At 36.5% G+C, this 23451-nt stretch overlaps 1 protein-coding gene across 2 annotated transcripts in view; it reads right to left on the reverse strand.

The window, feature by feature from the left end:
• Positions 1–5818: 5818 nt before the first annotated feature.
• tio (zinc finger domain-containing protein tiptop) overlaps positions 5819–23451 on the reverse strand; it is a 314099-nt gene continuing 296466 nt past the window's right edge. The window contains exons 4-5 of one of the 2 annotated variants that reach the window (XM_076113889.1): positions 19701–19887; positions 5819–10353 (exon numbers count right to left, since the gene is read on the reverse strand). In XM_076113889.1, the coding sequence (XP_075970004.1) occupies positions 7338–10353; positions 19701–19887 (3203 nt within the window). In that variant the 3' untranslated portion in view covers positions 5819–7337. Of the gene's footprint in view, positions 10354–11567; positions 11974–19700; positions 19888–23451 lie in introns of those variants that run through there. The other variant, XM_076113890.1, reaches the window with a different exon arrangement.

The following is a 23451-nucleotide window of genomic DNA, read 5'->3' on the forward strand; positions in this document are numbered from 1 at the left end:
TAATAAAAAGTACAACTAACACTATAGCAATTGAACAGCATGGTGGGCTGTAAACCAATTTCATTAGGATAGGTGCCTCTTGCTTAACAGTAATGGAGTGATGGATAAGTAAGCAGCGTTGTTATAAAGATTATTATTGGGTACGAAAATCAAAAATATTATTTCTAAAATGCTCGTGGTATGGTTACAAAACTCAAGGACAAAAGTTGAGTACCAAGAGGCAATTTTTAAATGACTACTTAGTTAAGAACGATTATTTCGTAAATATAGCTTATTTCTATAAGTAGATTACTATCAAACTTTTATATTCATTAAACACTTTGTCACAACGTTATCCGGCGATCCTATATTACACGATGTGTAAGTAAAATGAAGTATGTAAACATCGTACCAAATTCTTTGGGCTCCACCTACGGCTCTGGGAACAAGGCGTGGTTTTAAGTATTTATATTTACTTTCAGACTTCAATGATAGAGAGGTGATATCAGGTAAACAGGTTGAACAAAAATGAGACTTAAAACCATACAATTAATGTTCATTGTTCAGACATAAGCTTATCTATACCGGTCTACAACAAAACTCAATGCTATATTTTTGCTGAATTTTAACATATACAACTGAAAACATCAAAACAAAAATACCGATATTTTGAACTAAAAAATAAGTTGAACGGAATATTTGCTATTAAATCTACGTCAATGTCAATCATTGTCACTCCACAGCTCTATTTTAGCGATCCTCTCTCGTTTTTATTATAAAATTGTTTTGAAAGTGAAGCCTGAAATAGGGTTTAACTTGTAACCTTATTTTGGTGTGTCGTGGAGTATTAGGTAAAGAAATATGAGTATTGTAAATTCCACATTTTAAAGTAAGTAAGAGTACTCTAGTATGTATTTATGACAAACTTTTAAAAGTAATCAACTCAATGGCATCTAGAATCAAAAAAAAATTAAGGTCGCTCAAAATAAACTGAATTTGAAAATGTTATATGTGCTAATCACAGAAAAAATAAAGCCAAATAAATGAATAATTTTTTTTTGGACCAGTTTCAGTTGTACCTTTGTTTTTTTAACGCATTACTGACCCACTGCTGAGCAAGGGAGGGGTAAGGCCTTGAGTCCATCACGCTGGCCAAGTGCGGGTTGGGGACTTCGCATGCCTTCAATAAATATTTAATTTACCGTTTAATTACATAAAAAGGCATTTTTACAAAATAATTTATTATAAAAATTCTATCGAACTAAACCACCCACACCTAACTATTCCCTACTAAAACTCAACTCTAACCCTTAACTGCAAAAAAAGGCGTTTGAAAGAAAAGCATCTGTTTTTGCGCAACCCTACACAGCGAGACAAATGGAGCGGGGTCGGCGACATCAATCTACTTATTACTGGGCGACCTGGACTAAATCATTTATTGTGCGATCTAAATCTTGCTATTTACTTCGCGATCATGGGAGGCCATCACTCAGCTGTTTTTGGCTTGTTATTGAAGTGGAGTGGAGTGGAGTTTTTTGTTACATTTTTGTGTGATTAGTAAAAAGGGTGTCTGTGACAGAGTATTGTGTTGTATTGGCATAAGTACGTATATATTAGACCGGGTGTTGTTTTTAGTGCACAGATATATTATAAAAAATACTGAGAAAATAAAGTCTACGGAGCTTTACATTTTTATTAAGTTACTATTAATAATTTTAATAAGTTATTAACAATAACTTAATAAAAATGCAAAGCTTGTAAATGTAAAATATTAAGTTTACTAAATACAAAGTAAAACATATTTTTAAGAACTTACTGTTCTAAACTGCTCCTATCTGTAACTTAAAGCTTGACCATCACATAATTATTTTTTCAGTCAAAACTCCAAAAACTTGCCCTAAAAATTGTACAACTCATAATCTCCCATCGTATCTTGTACTTTTCAACAAATAAAGAAGCTGGTCTTTATATAACATCACCACGACTTGATACAGCATCAAAAACGGCACCCTTTATCCTTTCTTTGCAAGGAAATATTTAGCTCAAACAGTTCAATATTCAATAACAGGGTCAATATTCAAAAGAAACATCCGTGAACAGGATGTAATGTGAGACTGATCTCTTAAGTATAAAAGACTGAAAAGAAATATTTTGTCGGACACCACATCAATTATCATAATTAGGTGTTTTTTTATACTAGTTCTTGCCGCGGAGATGTAAATATCTTTATAATAATTCAATACTTTGGGTCATACAAAGATGGGTTCAAAACCAATATACGCAAATATCCTGAACTACAATGCATGTGAAATGAAAGTAAATATAATTGTCCCCAAATATTAAAAGTTTAATAGGATAATATCAGCAAAGTCCCCAACCCGCACTTGCCCAGCAGTGGGACAGCCACGGAACAAAAAACAGCTCTAAATGATATCGTGACTATTTAAAACACCAAAACAAAATTACTCAACTATTGATAGATTTATTACCAACCGTATCAATACATCATAAACAGAAAAAAGCTTGAAGTATAATAAACAGTTCTCATTTTCAACCAAAAACAAGTTTGAGATAACATCAAACAAACCTACTGCCATTTAAATGATTTGTATGTCCAGAGCTAGCCCACAGATGTCCAATCAGTATTAATTAAAAAAAACATCATAACCCGAACACTATGTAACAGTTTTATTACTGATCCTTTTTTTCCAAAAGGCCCTAAAGCCGCCTTACAAAAATAAAAATTTAATACCATCGACAACTATCCCATCAGTGTTGCCATAAATAAGCGAATTTACAGTCCAGAAACAACTATAATTAAAACAGAGAAAAAATAAACATGGTATTATTTCATTCGTTGCCATAAAAAGATGATAAACAGCCTATAAATCATGCTATCCATCTCGCGACTGTGGAGTCCCATAAATTGTGGGCAATGGTCCCCCGATGGCTGGTCGGGGGGACGGCCCCGCCCGCGTTGTATTCATTAATTTGATGATATAAAACAAAATGTCATTTTAATTAGTCGCCATTATTAGACGTACAATGACAGACAGCGGTCTGGGGGATTGGGGGATGTCTTGTTGGGGTTGGGTCGGCCCTTTGGGGACATACGGACAGGTGTACTGTGGAAAACGCTAGACTATAGCCTTAAAAATTACCTATAATCACTGATTTTATACAATCAAATTGGTATCCTAAGACTATCGTTTGAGGGTTATATTTTTGTTACTAGCCCTATACAGAGTCGGCGAAAATCTTTGACGGAAAGGTTAATAAAGCAAAGAAAATATGCTAAAATCATTATTTCGTTTAGTTTTTCCCCGTGGAAACTATGCGAGTGAATAACTATGTATTTTTATTCATATAAAGGTATATGTGATGGGTAGACAGATTCTAAGAACGGACAGTTAAACAGGGTCTTACATGTTAAACGATTGATTATCGGAAATTAAAACCAGTACGGCTAGGTTTTTCCGTTCCAAGTAACAATCTACATAACTTTACCTTACCACTACTATGAATATTTAATCAATCACTCAAATCAAAAGTCTTCAGAAATCTAAAATACATCATGAATGCAGGTTTTATACTTAACACTTACATTTTTATATCCATTTTATCGTAAAACCGTTCCAGATACTTCCCCGTATATTTTCTTTACCTGTAGCGACGAATACTCGCCTTGAAGGGTTTGACTGACGGGCCGTCTGTCGCCATTCGACCTCAACCATCCTCAACGCCAACCTATCCATTGCTCTTTACGTTCCGTTACAAAAACGACCTTACGTATAAAGTCGTCAATGTATACATCAGTAAGTGGGAATGTCGATGTTTTGGGTCGTGGTACGGGAGGTGCGTAAACGGCGATGAATGACATCGTTATTGTGATAAAGACGAGGTTTCGCAGAGTTAAGACGTCTTGCTGAGTGATTTCGGGACTCTACAGATTTAGTAGCGGTGGCCGATGTGTTTTATGACTAGTTAATTGGCGGTTCGCGAGTTTTTTGTTTATCGAGTCATGTTTGTTTAATGTGTCGAATCACGTTTTGGATATTTAATTAGGATCTTTTTAATAGTATATTGATATAATAATGAATTGATACGTCCTTTTAAACAGTAAGATTAATTGCAAGATGCTAGTATTTGTTTGTAAAAATAGTTTGTTCTTATATGATACTTTTATTTGCTTATAGATTTAGATACTTAACTTTCAACTTACTTATTATTGATTCTTATTGCAAACTATTGGAAGCGTTTCGACTCAATGATTGATAATTTAATTATTACATAATTTGCTCACGAAATTAAGTCCTTTAGTTTGTTTGGTCTCTACTTACCTCTACGGAAAATAGACGTGATTTTATGTGTGCATGTCTCATACTAGAAAGACTGGTGTAAAGAAATAAAAAGTTCAACTTAAAATCCGTCATAATATATAATTCAACCTTATGCATAAATGACAGTAGTCAACTCGTTACTTTAGTCATAAAAAGTAATTAAACGTCAAGCTGAACGAAACTTTAAGATGGGTCCTAAAACGCCGCCCTGAGGGACACCTACAACTGGACCAGTGAAGGCTGCTAATTGATTAATGATCGGCTGTAGGGTGGATAGTGACAGACAGATTGGTGTAAACGCTGGTCTCTGGAGACTGGATAGCTTGTTGAAGTCATGTGTCATTAGAAATTGTGCAATGGATTGACGGTGAAGGAAGAGCGAGCTTTGTTTTATGCCGCCTTCTGTGCGTGTAAATTTTTTTGTAATTTGTGTGTGGTGATATGAAATATAAGAAATCTTAAAAATAAAAATTTGATTTTAAATATTCTAGGAAAAAATCTGTCTCATCTAGAGTTTTGTAGGTAGAGTTTTAAAGAAAAAAAATGGTTTTCTTTAAAATTTACAAGGGAGATCTTAGTGAATTGAGAACTTTCTACTGTGTTTAAAGAAATAAACAATATTTCAAATTTTATTCTTCCTGAAATATGTCATATCATTAATTGTCATGTAATAGTTCCATTATATAATTTACCTACGAATGTTTGGTTTCACTTTTGTTAGGAATACTTACTTATTCCCTTCTTACTTACTTACTGTTGTTGTCGTTCAGCTTCGATACAGGAGATAGTCAAATGTAATTGTTTCTTCTTGACTTCGTGGAATATGTTACGCCACACTCTATCTTAAGCAGGAGATCTTTGAAGATGTTTTTTTCAAGTCGCAGTCATAATGTGATTTTGTGTCTTAGAGTTTTCATATTTTATTTTAAAGAATCAATCTGTTTTTAAGTGTTATGTTGAAGTGTGACTTACGACTTATTGGACCAAATATATCTATTCTGCATTAATAATTAATTATCTGTATTTGCTCACAAGAAGATGAAATTAAATTTATTATTGAATTAATAGTTTGTGTGTAGTAACTACAAATGTTGCAGTTCAAGTTTACCTTTTACTATCTTTCAGTAGTAGAACATTATTCTTTTGTCAACTTCATAACTTTCAATACCCTTTTAAATAGTCATTTACACGACTGGTGTTATACTCAAACATGTACATATATATGTATATTTGTATCAAATTAATATCATATTGATTGTTTTATGATCTTTGTTTCAGTAACTGGGTGCAGTGACCATTATTTGAAGAATTCTGATTACTGATAACTAAATAAACTTTAATAGGTAAGGTTTTTTCAATTTTTAATAAACACTGCATGTGCACTGCAACAATTTTTTTAATTTATCTTATAGAAATATGTAACTTAGCTGTGTATTGTAATGTGTGTATGTATTTTAGTGTAAAGTCAGGGAGTTGTATAAATAAAATGAACATTTTAAAGTATGTAACATATATATTTCTTTGAGCTTTTAATTGCATTTTGAAATACAACATAAAATATTAAATAAGATTATTAAATTTGGTAAAATCAATATTTCAACACCATTTTTTTACTTTTTTTCCTTAAGAATGAGCAAAAGTCTCTCATCAGAGCTAGCGTATACATAATATTTGTCGTATGTTTTCATTATTATCGTTAAAATGATAGTTTTCTTACGATTTCGAAATTTTCGTATTTTTTTAACCATTACACTGAATATTCGTAACCATTTGAAAGAAATCTTAAAAAAAATTAAAGCGTCAAAAAATAAAATCGAAAATATGTATTTTTCTTAATTGTATATTCCATTAGAAATGTCGTATACGTTCGAGTTATCGTATTTAGTTACGTTACGAATATCCAGTTTACAATTAAAAGTTTGTTGACATCGTCTGAAACTTACATTAGACAGTTTACAATATTTTTTATTAAATATAAAAGAGGTTCATCACTCTTAATGCCGTATATACATCATCGTATATCTGTCGTTACAAATTGGAAGATATATCTGCGTATATCTTTATGTTCTAAACGTATACGATTGTTTTCATTCCTTTTAACGAAAAAAAATGTATATGTATCACTTTTTTAAATATAAGGTTGAATGTACAACCGGTTAATGCGCTGGTATATTGGTATACAAGTGTTCACAGATGTAGTTTACCTAATATTATGTACTTAATACTAAATAATAAATAGCATCCTCGCGTTGAGAGCATACCTATAGCGAAATTTACACTAAGGAGATTGTTATATTGCATTCTATGTCGAATTGTATGTACAATACGAACAGAAACGAATGAGATTGGATCTCCGAGATTATACGCATTTACGGATCTCTTAAATTCCAAAAAAAAAACAAGAAAAATCATCAAAATATACATAAACTAACCACGTTAACCCTAACTCTGATTTACATAAAAATTAAGTAACACGAAAAAAATGATATTGCAACGAAATTTCTGTTAAAATACTGAAAGTGTACGCCCACTACACACTAACGCGACAGACGATCGAATCACATGCAAAAGGCGATTGCAATTAATCAAATCAATTTCCACGATTTATCTTTTTTCAAAGAATTAATTAGCAAAAAATATACATTTACAAAAGAGATCGAATCGTACTTTATGACTTAACGTGACTTATATTTACATTTATCGAAATGGAATTATAACGTAGTGTGGAAGATAAGCCACGGGCGCGGGCGGCCCTTACAACAACCGATCACCTAAAGGCAATATTTTGAAAATATTCTCTTAATACCTAAAACGAACGTAAGACGTTTGGCGTATACTTAAGTCGCTATTAATTTATTACACTAACCGATCTATGCGGTGAAATCTAACAATAATTACCTAAATAATTAAATTGGCAAAGAGTTTCGAAATACTTAGCGTCGCGGCTGCGACCTAACCCTAGCAAGGTTTAACGTAGCAAGATATGGTATCATCACAACTGCCGGCCGGCGGTCCAGCCTACACGTACTTACTGGAGAGCTGCTTCGCCAGTTCCGTGTACTTGAGGAACTTGGAGTGAGGGCTCTCGTCGAACGACTGCGAGGGGCTGCGCGGGTCCTGCGGCGACGCGGCCGTCGAGCTGCTCTTGTGGGCGCCGGGCGACGCGGCGCCGGCCGGGGCCTTCAGCGGCACCGGCTCCGGCAGCGCGCCGTCCTTCACGAAGTGCATCTTCGACAAGTGATGTCGGTACGCGCCCTTCGATATGAACGGCGTGTCGCACAGCGCGCACTTCATGATAGAGTCAGTCACCACGGCGTCGTTGCACGCCCAGCTGAATGTGAGGATGCTCGGCGGACCGGCCGGGGAAGGGGCCGGGGCCGGCGCGCGGGATGGGTTTGTCTCAGTTTTGTCACAAAGTTTCTGCAGTGCAGCTAAAGGGTGGCTGCCTCCGCGGCGCGAAGAGCTGGGTTCGCTGGACGAGCCACCCCCAGCCAGGTTGTCAAACATGGAGGACAGAGCACCGAGGCTAGAAGCGGGCTTTCTTTCGGCCCCGGGTGTGTTACCGGAGCGATCACTGGCGGGGCTGCGAGGACTAGCGGCAGGGCTGGGGCCCTCACTCTCGCGCTTAGCCACGATCGGCTTCACGTCCTCGTCGGCGGTGCTGCTCGGCCGCGGTGGCTCCTCCTCATCGTCCACCTCAGTCTTGACGCGCACTGGCTGGCTGCTTAAGTCAACGCCATTTTCGCGTTCCTCTTCTTCAACCTCTCTCTTTATTCGGACTTCGGCGGGGCGGTCCTCAGAAGCGGGGGTCTGAGAACCGCGGGTATCGGGTGTAGTGCGTGGTGTCATGTGATAAGTGTCCAACTTTCTATCTGGTGTCAAAGATTCTACTCTACTGCCGCCCCGCTCTGACATGGAGCTAGACTCGCTGCCGCTGCGCTCGCGGCGCCCGTATCCTTGCTGATGATGGTAATTTCTCAACATGTTCATAGTCTGTGGATCTACTAGTGGTTTTGTATAGTCTACGCTCTCATCTATGCCTAATCTCTTCAGAATGCTAGAGCCAATGGGCGCGTGAGAGGCGCCGCCTGGCATGCCGGGCACGGTGTGCCGCGATCGTGTATCGAAACTCTTTTCTATCAATTGTTCTATGGCGTTGAGAACCGAAGGCGACGAGCTTTTGTCGTTGCTCGCGTTGGGATCTTTGGAACTCGGGGAGGAATCGTTCACGGAAGATGGAGAGCGGTGGTGAGCAGAGCCCGGGGACGGCAGCTCCTCGTTGATGCTCTTGCGACCATCCCGGCCGGTGGGAGTGATGTGACCGGGCACGTCAGGCGGGATAATGTTGTTGGATAACAGCGCGCTCTTCAAAAAGTTCCTTTGGCTATTCGACATCGGTGCGCCTATACATTGTCTTATGTGTTCGACGAATACTGCAGTCTCAATTTTGTCACCGCATTTCTCGCAGGTGATTCGGCTACCTGCGCCGAAATCTCTAATCGGTTTACCCATAGGTACACCGTTACCTTCCCCATTTTTGAACTCGTGTTGTGCTCTCTCCAATTCAAGGAGTTTTCTAACTGGCAAAGACTTCTTTCGCTTCTCACGCGTTTGACGTCTCCTTCCACCGCTCTCAGTAATAGAGCGCATAATGTGCTCTTTGTAATGAGAGTTCTTAACCATATGATTACTCAATTCCTTCAGTGAACTAAATGCTTGGTCGCAAACTTTACAAGTTAAAACAGCGCTAACGTGACTACTAGTACCAGTGGTGGGTGGGACTGCGTTATTAGCGCCGCCTGGGGCGCCAGAGTTGGACCCCTTACTACCGTCGTCGGACGATTTCCACGAAATAATTTGCTCCTGCGATATGATATTCGTATAATGCTGAGTGCGTTGCATGTGGCTTGTCATTTCAGCGAGTGAACGGAAGCTCTCAGCGCACCACATGCATTTTAATATTTGTCTTGTTTGCTCAGCGCCTTTGCCTAACCACACATCTTGACCGCGTACTAGCTTTCTAGGAATCGGCATATTTTCCTTTATGAGCATGTTTAGATCGTTCTGGCTCGGTTTAGAGGAACCACTCGAAGAGGACGAGTTGTGTGACGGAGTGGATGGCGAGCTAGACGGCGGCTGTAGAGAAGGCGGTATGGGAGCGCCACTAGAGGGTGGTACAGGCACGTTTACGCCGCAATGCTTCGCCTCTTTCATGTGCACCGTCAAATCTGCGAGTGAGTTGAAGCTCTTCTTGCACCATACACATTTCAGGACGTCTTTTGTTTGGTCGGCGCCCTTGTTCAGCCAATGAGATTGCCAAGCGGAGTGTCGTGCCGCGGCGTTGGGTGCTAATCCAGCGCCAAGAGCGGCACTTTGTACTGATCGGAATAGTTCTTCACCTCCGAGGCGACTCAACTCGCTCATCTTTTCTAATGCTTTTGTAGCATCGCTGGGTGTAGGCCCGCCGTGCTTAAGCTTACCGTTCCAGTCGGCCGGAACACCTCCCTTAGGAGAAAGGCTTGCAGCTGCAACAGCGGCTGCGAAATACGGGAGGTGCGGTGCGACCGGTGTCGACCACGGAGACGACGAAGGCTTAAAATCAGAAGTCCTTGAGCTTTTTCTGGACGGCACAGGCGAAGGCGAGTCCTCCGGGCCGCGTTTCCTCGTTCCAACAGACAGATCGAGCGGACCGTTCTCATTCTTACTAAGGTTGACAGCGTCATCAGGTTCGTCGTCATCGTGAGGTGAGTCGCTGCGTTTAGTGCTGAAGTCGAGGACTGCGTCGGCTCTTTCGGAGTCGGTCATGTCCTCCTGGCAGGACATGAGTAGACGCTGTTGAGCAGCAGCTGCGGCTGCGGCGCCGAGGTAGGCGGCGACAGCGGCCGAGTGCGGAGGCAGCAGCGCAGCGGGCAGCGCGGCCGTCAGCGCTGCGGGGAGGGGGAGACCCGCCCCGCTGCGGCTCGAGTACACCGAGTCATTGGAGGGACAGCGTGGCGCGCCCGACGACTCCCGCGACAGACATCTCGGGCTCTCCCTGGGGACAAAATCGTGACGCGACGTTAGATCGACCGACATAATTCACTTAACGAAAATTGCCGCCTCTGTCTCAGCAGAGTCGTTATCTTAAACCGGTTATCGACATTTGAATATCGACGGTAAACAAAACGAATGCAAGTTCTTTTTTTATGGCCATTTTTAATAAATTAATAGCTCGATCGTGAATAGTAAATAGACACACTAATGGGTTTATATCGTTTAATATGGATCTAAAAAAACTTTATTGCTCGTTGTTCAGGTGTCCTTGCGGCGATTGACGATTTGTTTTTGTTTAAATTTTAATTACGAAAATCGACCAAAAGCCAGTAAATCTGGGTTGACGTGAACATTATTTTTTATATGTCTGACACAAAAGGAAAAACATCTAGATGACATACGACATTAATATAAATCTAAGGTAAATTGGGTACAAATAGGTCAAGTCTTCATAGCGACATGAATAATCAATTTGATTTCAAAGAAGTCATATTAATGACGGCTATAAAATTTAACAATCAACATTTATAGCGTATCGAATAGATTAAAATATTAAATCAATAACATTGTAAAACAATAATTGAGAGTGTTGGTGATATCTAGAGTGATAAACATTGCTAACACAATGGTTGATGACACCACTTATCGATAAATTATGAGACAATAAAATACACAAAAACAGGTTCTTTATATTGGAAAAGTGAAAGAGAATTGATGCTCTAAAAAATGTCCACACTCGTATAAACTAACAGGATCGACAGCTAGAGAAACCCACTCGCCATATTAGGATCAAAAGTTATAGATAAAATAATAAATAAATCACAAGATTATGTAGGCTTTTGAACTCTTGAATATTTTCTACAAAATCATGTCAAACTTAGAAAGCAACTTTCCTGCCGATTTTCGGACAAGTGTCGAATATTTTGATGTGAGTTTATTTTCAGAAAATCACATATAACTCGAAAATGAAACAAGGAATTATACAGAACACTGAAAATACTGCAAGAAATTTATCCGGAAATACCAAAAAACATGTTTTTCATGAAACATATATTTTCCAACTAAGTGTTCTGTCAAGACAGAAAGTAAATTCTAAGTTGAAGTTCTCGGAAACTGTGTCCAATATAACTTCAATAATTGAAGAAACAATAGGAAACATGATGAATGATGAATTACACAAAAACAATAAAACACTTGAACAAATAGAAAACCTACCTCACGTGGTCGGGCTCGACAATCATTTTAGACGAAATCTTTTCAAAGTACTCCAAACTGGTAACGTCGAAAAACTCGCGGATCCATCAATACAACACTGTTACAGATGATAACACTTTGTTACAATACAACAATTGTGACTCCCCAGAAATAGTTGAAAATGTAAACACGTCGCGAAAGACGCGCCGCGATGCCGGCGGTCGGGAGGGAAGTGCGCGGTGCCTGCGGCGGCGGCGGCGGTCCCGCGTGGAATGAGACGCCGCGTGATTTACGACCCGCCTGCAGCGCCCCCGCCCCGCACGCCCCTCGCTAGAGCAGGACAGGTGCCGCCGCTACGAACCGCGTTGCGCGAAAGACAGAGACGGCTATCGGTATCCCATTTCGGGGGGTGGCGCTGCGTAATGCAAGCGTGCGTGCGATGCGCGAGGTGGACGTGCAGTGACGGGCGATCGTTCCGATGACAGCCGACTGACACAGCGGAGCTACTCCGCATAGCTGAGTCACAGTCGTAACACCAATGAAAAATGTACAGAGCATCCTTGATGGCCAATAGGCGCAATAACTTTTTAACGAGATTGTTTACGGAATGCCGTGTACGTACATAGGTAGTGTGAGCGACGTGGAGGCCTCCTCTACGTGGTAGATTGAAGTCTCGGGGCTTACAGAAGATTACCCGGACAGGGTTGACGGCGTTGACAAGGAAATGGCGCGTTAACAAAACGCCGAGACGAGTCCTTTTAACGACTCACGGACAGACAGGGGACGCGGACGGATTTACGCGTATCACGAACAGATTTCCTGCTTTGACAAAGGGAAAATATTTTCTCATGTTTATTTTATTTTTACGCGAGGAAACGTTAGGACACTTCCGAACGACAATATAAATGTCAGGCGAGGAATCGAGAATGACACAACACGACATCCAAATAAATAAATTAACAGAGTAAAGAAACTTTGTTCCGTTAATGCCCGGAAACTAATGTACTACGAGTTTTAGAGCCCATAATACTGTTTTTTATTATCACAGAGCGATCTCAAACTAAATGTTATCAACGATTCCGATCGGAACAACTGTTACAGTGATTTGACAGAAAGCTGTTCGTAGCTCCAAACTTTTAAAAGTTTTAATATAGAGAATGGCACAGCTGTTTATTGCTTCCTATGAGCATTAGTCGGCTGCGGGTCAATCAATCACATGTATTTATGTGACAAGTAGCGCTGTCTCGCTCCACCGCCGAACTGAAATAGCCCGAGTGGGTTGTGACATAAACAAAAGAATTCTAGCCTATTTTTTTACTTGTAACGACAGATGATAAAAATGTTAGTGGGATATATTTTAGACTGTGGCCGGTTTGATGTGTAGGAATTAGGACAGAGCGGTTTTATGCGTCAATGTCTGCATAGTGCGGGCCGATGTATGGGGGACACCTGACATCGTTTGAATAATTTTGCAGTAACAAAGCGAATTTTATAACTGTCGCAGATGTCTTCGTTGTAATAAAATTGCAGTGTTTGATGCCAGAGACATTGTACGAATATTTTGTTGAGTATATTAAAATAAATGAGTGTAAAAATGAAAAATGAGTTGCTTGTCTACATTGTAAATTAGATTATGAGACAAGTATAACAGGCAAACAAAACTATTCATCAAGTGACATAATATGTCTGCCTTGACTGAAAACTTAGTAACTTTTTTAGCACGGGTCATAAGAACCATTTCGTTCATGCATTCGTTTCAAACAGAATTATGCTAATACGATTCTCATAATTGAAGGAAATATGTACGGTGAGCATACTGATATTTATAGGGCACGTAACCAAGCTACTAAATATCAAAGATTTATTATTTTAACTTTAATATGTATTGGTATTTCCGTAATCCTTGAACTATGTTTAGTTTCGATGTTATCTGATGATTGACTTATTTATAGTGTTGAGTGGCATTTTCTTGTATAGGGAATTGTTTTTTATTTTGTTTTTTTCGATGCAGAGATAGACAATCAATGACTGTAATTTTCGGGTATTTTAATAATAATTATCACTATCACAATCATATCATTATTTACCAGAAACTTTTGAAAAATATAAATCAAGATTTTTCCCGACCACATAAAAAAGATAAGTTAGAGTCCTACCCGCGACCCCTAGCACTTAATACCATTTAAAAATACGACTAATTTTCAAACTGCACCAAATATGCCGCTAATTGTAGGCGATTTGAAGACTTCATTACATGGGACTAACATTATTAATGGCGAAACGTGGGTGTTTTCATACACCTCTGCCTGCACCTTACAAGAAAGAAACAAGCGTGATATTTGTGTGTATTCAAATAAATTATCGCAATTTCCAATGTAATTTTCTCTACCAATAACAGTATCTAGTTCAAAACTACGTATATATTTACAACTATTTAATTAACATAGAAATGTTTTAAGATACAAAAGAAAACTAAAACGAACCTAATTAGATTAGCGTTTGTTTCTGAATCATATTTTCTTAAGTAAATGAGCTGAAACGTTTAAACAATTACTAGAATATGCTACAGAAGGCAGACAGAGGTAATTTTAAGATAATCTTCTAGATGTTCGGCTATGATAATTGGCCGATATATTTCGTTCGAAAGATAATGTCTAATTAACTAAGGTGTGAGACTAATATAATTTCTGCGCACAATTTTATTTTCGACTACATTATTCGATATCTAATTAAAACTTGTATGTAAATGAAAATGTATATATATACTTAGACATGTTTTTTAATATATTTTCAGCGGATTTTAAATATATATTTATTCAAAAGCAAGCTTGCTTAGCAATCGGGCACAGATGTATGCCAGTCAAAACGGTAAGTTTCTATAGACCGGGGACACTTAAAATATCAGACTAAAATTTCGAAAGTGATTTTTGATACTGAAATGCGACCTGTTTCGTCGTGATGCTTTCCTTCGTCGTTAAAACAAGTGATAATGATTTCTAATTTACACGAAACTTTGAAAATCATAAGTGTATTTCTTCAAACCATTGACCACTTGCATGATAGGTGTAAAATTCGACCACACATCACTGGTCTTTAATTTACTACTATATTCGCATTAAAAGAATATATTTATGAAAAAATAACGAACTTTTAGACTTTTGCGTTCACAACACGTTCACATTAATTCCCATATTCTAATATATAATAAACAAATAAATATAAAGTAATATCACACAAGCTACATTTGAAACGTCAACCTGATTCACTTATTGACAATTTGAATGCGCATCACTCCCGTTTTGTTTGGGGTCGTAGGTTCTGTTCCCCCTTGGGAATAATATCTGTTTAGCCTAATATTTATTCTGAGCCTATTATTTATGTTACTGCACCCTCCGGTATACAATCTTAGTAAAACATTGCTATGGTACGTTTTAAAATTATTTTAAAGCATTTTTTGTCATCTACAGAGAATCGATATTGACTCCATTGTGAACTTCGATAAGTTTTTTGTAATATTTGTTTTCATCTGATTTTCCTACTGAAGATGCTCATTTCTATACATCCACTACAACATTATTTTGACTGTAGAAAAAACCCATCGTCCTGTTTAATAAGATTTATCAATGCGAGAAAAGCAGGAGAAGTTTGTATGCATCGCAGGAAATGGTGATCTTCATACTCTTTATATCCATACCTATAGCAAAAACACCTGCCTTTATGTTCGTACTATAGCACTTATTGATAAAGTAGCTACTGTGAGTGTAAGAATTTTCAATATTGCTTCTGTAGTTTGTTACATTTACCTCTGCATACAAACTCACAAATTTTATCTCTTTATAATATTGGTAGAGATCAAACAAAAGTATTAACTATATAACTATACTAGCTGACCCGGCAAACGTTGTTTTGCCATAAAATTAGATAAAAAAATCATTGTCCAGCGGACAAAATTGTGAATCTAAACCATTCTCGGATCCCCTTGAACACACACAAAAAATTTCATCAAAATCGGTCCAGTCGTTCGAAGTTCAGTGACATACACACTTACAGAATAATTATATATATAAAGATATTTACTTCAAAACTATAGGATATGATTAACATGTTAATTGTTCAAAAATCTTTTATTTCAAATCTTTATCTTTCATCCAACCAGGTATTAGAATGTTATCCATTTCGTTCAACAATTACTTGTCAATCAAAATTGCACCTTGTCGTTCAAGAAATAAGGTTTGTACAAGTAAAAGGGATTGGAGGAACTAGGTTGGTCATGCTCAATGCCAGTTCAATCAATGTCAATTAGGTGCACTGAGGTGGCATGATCAATCATTTGGAGGTTCTAGTGCCCCTTCAGAATCTATTGTTTAGATTTTAGATCGGCTGATTGGTTGGCATTGTTTTTGCTAATATTGTTTGTAAATAAATTTCTGTTTTTTGTTCAAGATTTATTAATTTATATTAAGTTGAGAAAAATGCGAAATTACGAATCAAAGCATGGACCGAGACACGATCTAGGTATATTATTACTGTTTTAAGAATGTAGAAAATAATAGGTAGTAAGATAGCCGCTTTTCCAATTCACGAGAAAATAGTTTGTCCTGAATGTCATTTCAATTTCTAATATACAGGATTCAATTTAATGATTTCCTTTGGTTTAGAGTAAGTTGATTGATTTCTTTAATACCGTAAAATTTAACTACAATCCCACCCTAATATTTAAATAACTAACTAACTAATGCATCGATGTTTAGCATTACATAATGCTACATAAATTTACATACACATCTATAATCAGAAATATCTAGACATTATAAACAGATCATCACAAATTAGCTCAGGTGATCAAACTGAAAAAATCTGAAAGTATAATTTTCAAAACCTACAAATAATTACGTCAATACATATAATTAAATATTGAAATTAATCGATTCCACCTGTCCATATATCGATGCGATTCGTTTCGCGTCTGATCTGATTAACGGGGCATATAACAATTACATATAAATCATTTAATGTAAATATATTATTTTATTCTTATTGTTATATTGATGTGACGTCTTATATATTCTGATTGTCTTTTATATTATTTATTTTCAATATATTATATTGTAGAATTAATTGCAGGTGTAGATCATTAATAATGTATTATGTGACATTACTTATATCACTTCTAGTTGATGTGTTTGTCTATCTATCTATCTCAATGCCTTTATTTTGTAATCAATCTAAGTCTGAGAATTCAGCAATAATCATAAAGTTGAATTTTAAGCAAACATCATCAGCCTAGCATTTTTACAACTATGTTGATATTGGCTTCCAGTCTTAAATACCAGTATTTTACATGTAGCGACTGCCTATCGGAGCTCAACAACCCAGTTACCTGGGTTATAACACGATACCCCTCGGTAAAACTAGCAGTATATCTATTGGTTTTGAGAACAGTATTAGATTCACTATAACATTATGTGTTTTTAATGTTAGTTCTCGCCATCGAAACTCCTGAAGTATTTTGTTGTAACACTCTTATAAATTAACGAATAACTGAGTGTTATTGTTAATATAATTCTACCCGAAGAAGCTTAGTATAGTCGTGCTAAATGTATGTATGCACATATAAAATGCTATCTATCAACGCTTAAAAGAAAACCCATGAAAACTCCACTGGGTTTTTATATCTTATTGCAAGTTTGATCACGTCTTGAGTATTTATAATTAGCATCTATAGATCATAGTATTTGTCAGACATATCTTAGGTTATTCCATTCCCTTCTTGATTAAATCCAAAGATATGTTCAAGTAAACAAATTAATCGAGTGAATTAATCAATGTTTTAGCTGAAAGAAACGCCAGTATCATAGTAACAATACATCCGCCTCAGATTGATATCTTTATTGATCACTCATATCAACGTATGATTAATTAAACCACTATCTCATACATCAATCGTTTGTTCTTATAAATGTGAATAGTCATTAATTTTCATTTCGTTTTCGTCTTTAAGTACTTGACGACCATATTTGATTTGTCATTATTATAAGAGGTTTTTTTTTGTGAATTACTTGGTTTGATGTAATTGCTAATTGGTATCTTGTACCGTTGATCTGTTTTCCTTGAGTTTAATTTGTTTGTTATTGCAACTACCTTTATACTGTTATATTTTGTACTTATACTTTTCATTATCCTAGCCTTTCTTCCAACTATGTTGGACTCGGCTTCCAGTCTCAGCTGATGCAGCTGAATTCCAGTGTTTTACATGTTACCTAGTTACCTGGGTTATAACACGATACCCTTCGGTATACTTGTGCTTATACTTTTAATAGTTCTATATTATCTTTGACTGTGTGGCTCAAGTAGAAACGTATTTACCACTAAACTATGAATCTACGGTCACTTTGTTAAAACAGTTTCGGTATCACGCACGGTCTTGTATGCTACCCATTAAATGTTAATAAGTTCAACGCATCGCTCGATTATAAACATAATTAAAATCATTTATTTTAAATTTTCGTTACTCTGTTAGATGTTTCAACCATTCTTTCAACATATATGACACAATGGACCCACATTACAACAGCCGAAACACTGAAAGCTAAAATTAAAATCTACTTAAAGTTTCACTCGCGACATTTACAATAAATAGTCACCATCTCATCAATCATTTAACATCTCAGTTCAATAATTCACTCAAAAAGAATTTCAAAATGAAAATTGATGGAGCGTCATTTCAAAAAATTCGGATCATTTTTAGCTGTTCAACCCACTATAACTGTCATTGACGTATCCATTCATTTCTGTATCTTCAACAACTTTATTTTCTATTTAAACACCACTAAATTAAACCTTATTTACTTCTAATAAGACTCATTACAACTGTACATTAAAATTTGTTTATCTATCTAGACCAATTTTTTTATTCGCATGCATCATTCGATTTACGACTTTGTTCGTTTGGAATAAGAGTTGTATTAGCTGTAGTTGGATGTTGGTTGACTAAGTAGTGCTTTCGGTGGACAGCTGTTGTCGGTTGATCAGTGGAAACAATGGGATCATTAAAGTGGGCATTGTGGAGTGATGTGTGGACCTCCGTGTTGACAGTACGTATATGGGGTTATGAATGGACTGGTCAGAGATTATGGCTATTGGGTCATTTGTTAGGCCTAGAAGTTTTTGACAATGGTTAAGTGTCACAACGTGCTATGGCCATTGGGACAGGTCACGGCAATCAAAATTTGATTGAGTTTTTGAGATACTCATAAACGAAAATGTCTGGTCTATTTTAGGCATATAAGCGTAATTTCATTTTGTATTACAATTAATACAAACACGATTTTTAAAACGTATTTTATAATATCAGGGGGTACAGGTAATGGAGTCAAAATAAACGATCCAAGTTGTGATTTTCTTTAAAAATTCAAAGACACTTAAAATCATCTTCTGAAAACCTCATTGGACTACAAACTAATTACTCTTCCCCGCACTCAAATTTAAGGTATTACTAGCAACTTTTAAGGTCATTAACCCAATAGCTGGACACACAGCGATATCTAACATAAGCCAAACAAACCTATTCAACAATTCTTCTTGGAAATCCAATCTAGGAAAACAAAAACCTCCAATATTGACCAACGATTGACTCACTTTCCCTAAATTCCGAGAATCAGCTTTGACCTAAATACTTTGTTGAAACCTACAAAGCGTTGAACAACATTGTATGTGAAGATTGTAACGATGCAGATGTTGCTAAAAGACAACCTAAATGTCAATACAACGACACATTTTTGCTAACAACCCTGCCTAAAATTCTAAACAATACGACTAACACCTTTAAGCATACCGTAAGTAGCTTTGACAAATACATAGTATTGTAGAAGAAAATATGTATGTAGACGATAATAACTACACAAGACCTTTTTGACGCAAGCAAAAAGATTTTAGAAAGCAAGAGGAATTTAGAAGGCAAGAAGGTTGATGAAGCCAAAAGCATAATACCCAAGTAGTAACCTCTACTTAACTATCTTTCGCAAATCACAATGTCAATGTTCCTAAACTCACAAGTTGACACTATCAGATCCTAGAAACTGAATACCTAGGAGAACCTTTTGGCATTTGGAATTTTGATTCGTGGTCGGAACTGAAGGATTGATGGTAACTCACCTTTCTGCATTAGGGTCTTGTATCAGTGTAGCTGGTATGCTGTGCTCGATATCGTCACGTTCGTCCGGCGCGGGGGAGGTGCGGGACGCGGGGGACACCGAGCGGGACGCCTCGCCCTCTGCCCCCTCCTGCCTCTCCCCCCTTTCGCTACGCTCCTTCACTCCGCTTTCTGGACTGTTGTCTTCTTCTGTGGACAATGGAGAGAGTCATCGTTAGATTTGTCATTCGATTTGAAAAAGCAAATCAATCAGTGTTAGCGTAATTATGGATGAAATTAGTCTACTACATCACTAAATAATTTAGCTTTTTAATAGTGACTTGTCAAAGAAATCAGTTCAGGGATTTCTGAGAGCTGCACTTTCGTACAAACAAAATACTTCTCTAGCTTGCTACGATAAGTATTAGTAGAGCTCGATCCGTGATCTTTAATTGATTACATTAGTTGTTGATATTGACGACACTAATATTTCCTTGAGATACTTAAGTTGAGTTTCGTTGCAGACATGAACTTCCTTTCGAATCTACATACAGTTAAAAATATTCTTTGCACCGATATTAGTGTACCTGTTAATCTTTTTAGTATCAGATATCGCATACAAAGTAAAACGGAAAACCCGTTCGCGTCAGTTTACGATCGAAGGTTCGAAGAATAAGGTGCTATTTGACAACCAATCATTACAAACCAAAATGAGGATATCATTAAAATGACACAACAAATCCGCATCTCAAATTAAAACCTGATAATAATAAATGTCAAAATCAATCAAATTACATCACCAGCGTTCAATCACCATGACATCCTGATGGAAAATTCTGTTATAAACAAGAATCAAGTACAGATCGAATCAATGAATATTGAAAACAAAACCAACGCGAATTAATCACGATAACAGAGACATTTTAAAACCGTATTTAGGTTGAATTAAAAGGAAATAGATAACATAATATCATTTTATTGCGATCGTTCATCATCTAAATGTAATAATGAAGCGATACGTTAGATATTGGTTGATAAAAAAAGGAAAAAACACAATTGTATTGGGGCCATCGTTCGTTGCGCAAAGCATGTGATCGATTTATGATTGATTGGTTATACTTAAGTTATTTCAATCGATTATTCAGCGTTTAAATTATATCTGCTGACATAATTTGTAATGATAGTGATATCGAGTATCGAATATCGATATATCGATAACACTGCAGTCCTAATTAGGTATAGATATTTGTCATTTTGCGCTGTTCTTAACATTTTTGTATCAGTGATTTTAATCTTGCTTTATGCGACTGTGAGTCACGGTGTCTAAGGTTCGATTCAATTATGTTATTGTTTTTGAGTTTTCGTAGTAAGATATTATCAGTAGAATTTTTGTATCTTTGAATTTTTAGGTGTACATTGAGTTTTCTTTGCAGACATTCTGAGATTCAGAGTTTGTACTTTACTATGTTTTTGGCTTTAATATTGTTAGTCCTTATCGTTAGTTACGTGAAATTTCTGTCTACTTTTCAGGGGAAAAACATGAATAATAAAAAGTATTTTTTTTATAATAATAAAAGTGATACATAGATTAAAGATAATTATGTTTATTTATATATTTATCATAAATGGTAGTATCGTCTTTATTGTTGTAATTAAGGTTAAGAGGCTTCGTTAATATGGTCATCAAGTAGTTCTTCTAATTAAGAAAGTCGTTGCATTTTATTTTTATTTGTTTTTCTATTATTTTCTGCGTTGTTGGTTTTTGTATGTTCCTTGCATCCGTTGATTGTTATATTATAAAACAGTCCTAATCTATACAAAGTTTTATAAATGCGAAAGGAAGTTTAGATGTATGTTTGTTACTCACGCTAAAACTACAAAACGGATTTTGATAAAATTTGGTACTTAAAATACTTTTTACCAGGAAATATTTTTTTATGCGAAGCCAAGGGAAGATACTCTTCCCTATACAAAATATATAACAGCTTATTATCTCTTTTGGTTTGTAACTTAGATTGACTGGTGTCGGTAGAAAAAATAATCCCCTAGTAACTAAGTCTATCTCAATCCAATTCTCAAGATAAAAAAATATTGATTCAGGATGTAAAATATCAATAAGATATCAATGTTTTGTAAGATAAGCATTCTTAATCAATAAAACATATATTTTTTCTTAATTTATTGCTATTTGAAAGAATATTAAGACGCTTAATTTATTTTTCTTATGGTTAGTGGTCAATCTATCGTAGAAGTTGTTCAAGCTTTCCCAAAACTTTCGACAAAGCTTAGTAAGGTCTCAGGTTCAATTTGCAAAGCAGGCTTTTGGTCATTTCAGATTTAAATTTAAATTAGATATATGTCAATAGGCTCGGTCAATAGCCCGGTATATGTCAATAGGCTCGCCCCTATAATAATAATATAGTGTTAACATAGGAAACAGCGACACAAGATCGTATTTTCATACACCTCAGTCTTCATCTTCAGGTTTAAAAAGCGTGATATTACACATGTACAGTTAGACACTTATTTCTGTGGCGCCGGTCTATTACGAACACATTTTTTATCTGCAAACAGGAAATGTAAGAAATCATCAACGATTATAAATTCTTGCTTGATAATTACACATATCATCTGAGACTTAATGAACAGCTAAATAGCGAAGAAAAAGATTTGATACAAATTAAAATCAAACTTTTGCATCCTAGGGTGGAGTGTCCTCCTAGAATAAGGGCGGTTTTCTTTAAATATACTTTTTATTTAAATCAAATTGCGAGGGAGATTTTCTTGGTGAAGTCCTAATGTCCTACTGGCTTTATTCACATCTATACACACTAATTGCAATTTTCAACATCAAGGTTTGATAGCACGCTGATAGTACAAACAATTATAATTTTATTTCGTCTCATGATGTAATAATCTCCGTAATTTTATTAAGTTGCTTGGGCCCTTATAACGTGTAACTCAAACTTAAAATATACGGTAATACATTTTATAATTCAATTAAACTCTCCTGTTGTATCGAATCAGCATTTTTGTCATAATTACCACCGATAAGAGCCATGTGTGCCCTTTCATTAATACTTTTCACGTGTCAAATTTATCTCAACATAATCTTAAATATCGAAATAAACATCAATCAAACACAAATCAAGATAGAATCACGCGTCAAAGCTAAAATTAAATTACCGCTACGTCTTATTCTAAATTGTACTCCGAAAATTTCGAAAACAAAGCGTCCGCTTGACCGTAACGAAAGCCGTAAAAAAGCCCACAGATTATAAAGTTATCGTTTGTCCGAAAACGCATTGAAAAAAAACGTACGTATTTGAAACCGGATAGCCGAATTGGCGCCGCGGTGGCCGGCCGGCTTATTTCACTGCCCATTGGTTCGTAAACCGCGTTTCTGGCTGTTAATTGATTAAAACGCAACGTGTCAATCCGGGCTGGATAGCAAAGATGCGGTTGAGGATGGACCGCTCGCGGCGGTCTGCACTGCGGCTAGTGATGGGACCCTCGCGGCTTTCACGGGACTATTGTTTAGTGTTTGAATTGGGATTTATAAAGTAAATATATTTGTTTTATTTGTAAGTAAAATTAAGAGTATAATGTTTTTTTTTATTGTATTCGTTTTAAATTTAAGTTAAATCTAAAATATGATTAACGCTTAAAAAGGAGAAATTAGACTTCTAGATACTCAGAGAACTGAATGGAATTTAGAATATGACCCTCGGTTAAAAAAAATGTTACGTATGTTTTGCAGCTTGCAAGGTCAAA

This window comes from Anticarsia gemmatalis, chromosome 4, assembly GCF_050436995.1.
Source record: "Anticarsia gemmatalis isolate Benzon Research Colony breed Stoneville strain chromosome 4, ilAntGemm2 primary, whole genome shotgun sequence".
Lineage (NCBI taxonomy): Eukaryota > Metazoa > Arthropoda > Insecta > Lepidoptera > Erebidae > Anticarsia > Anticarsia gemmatalis.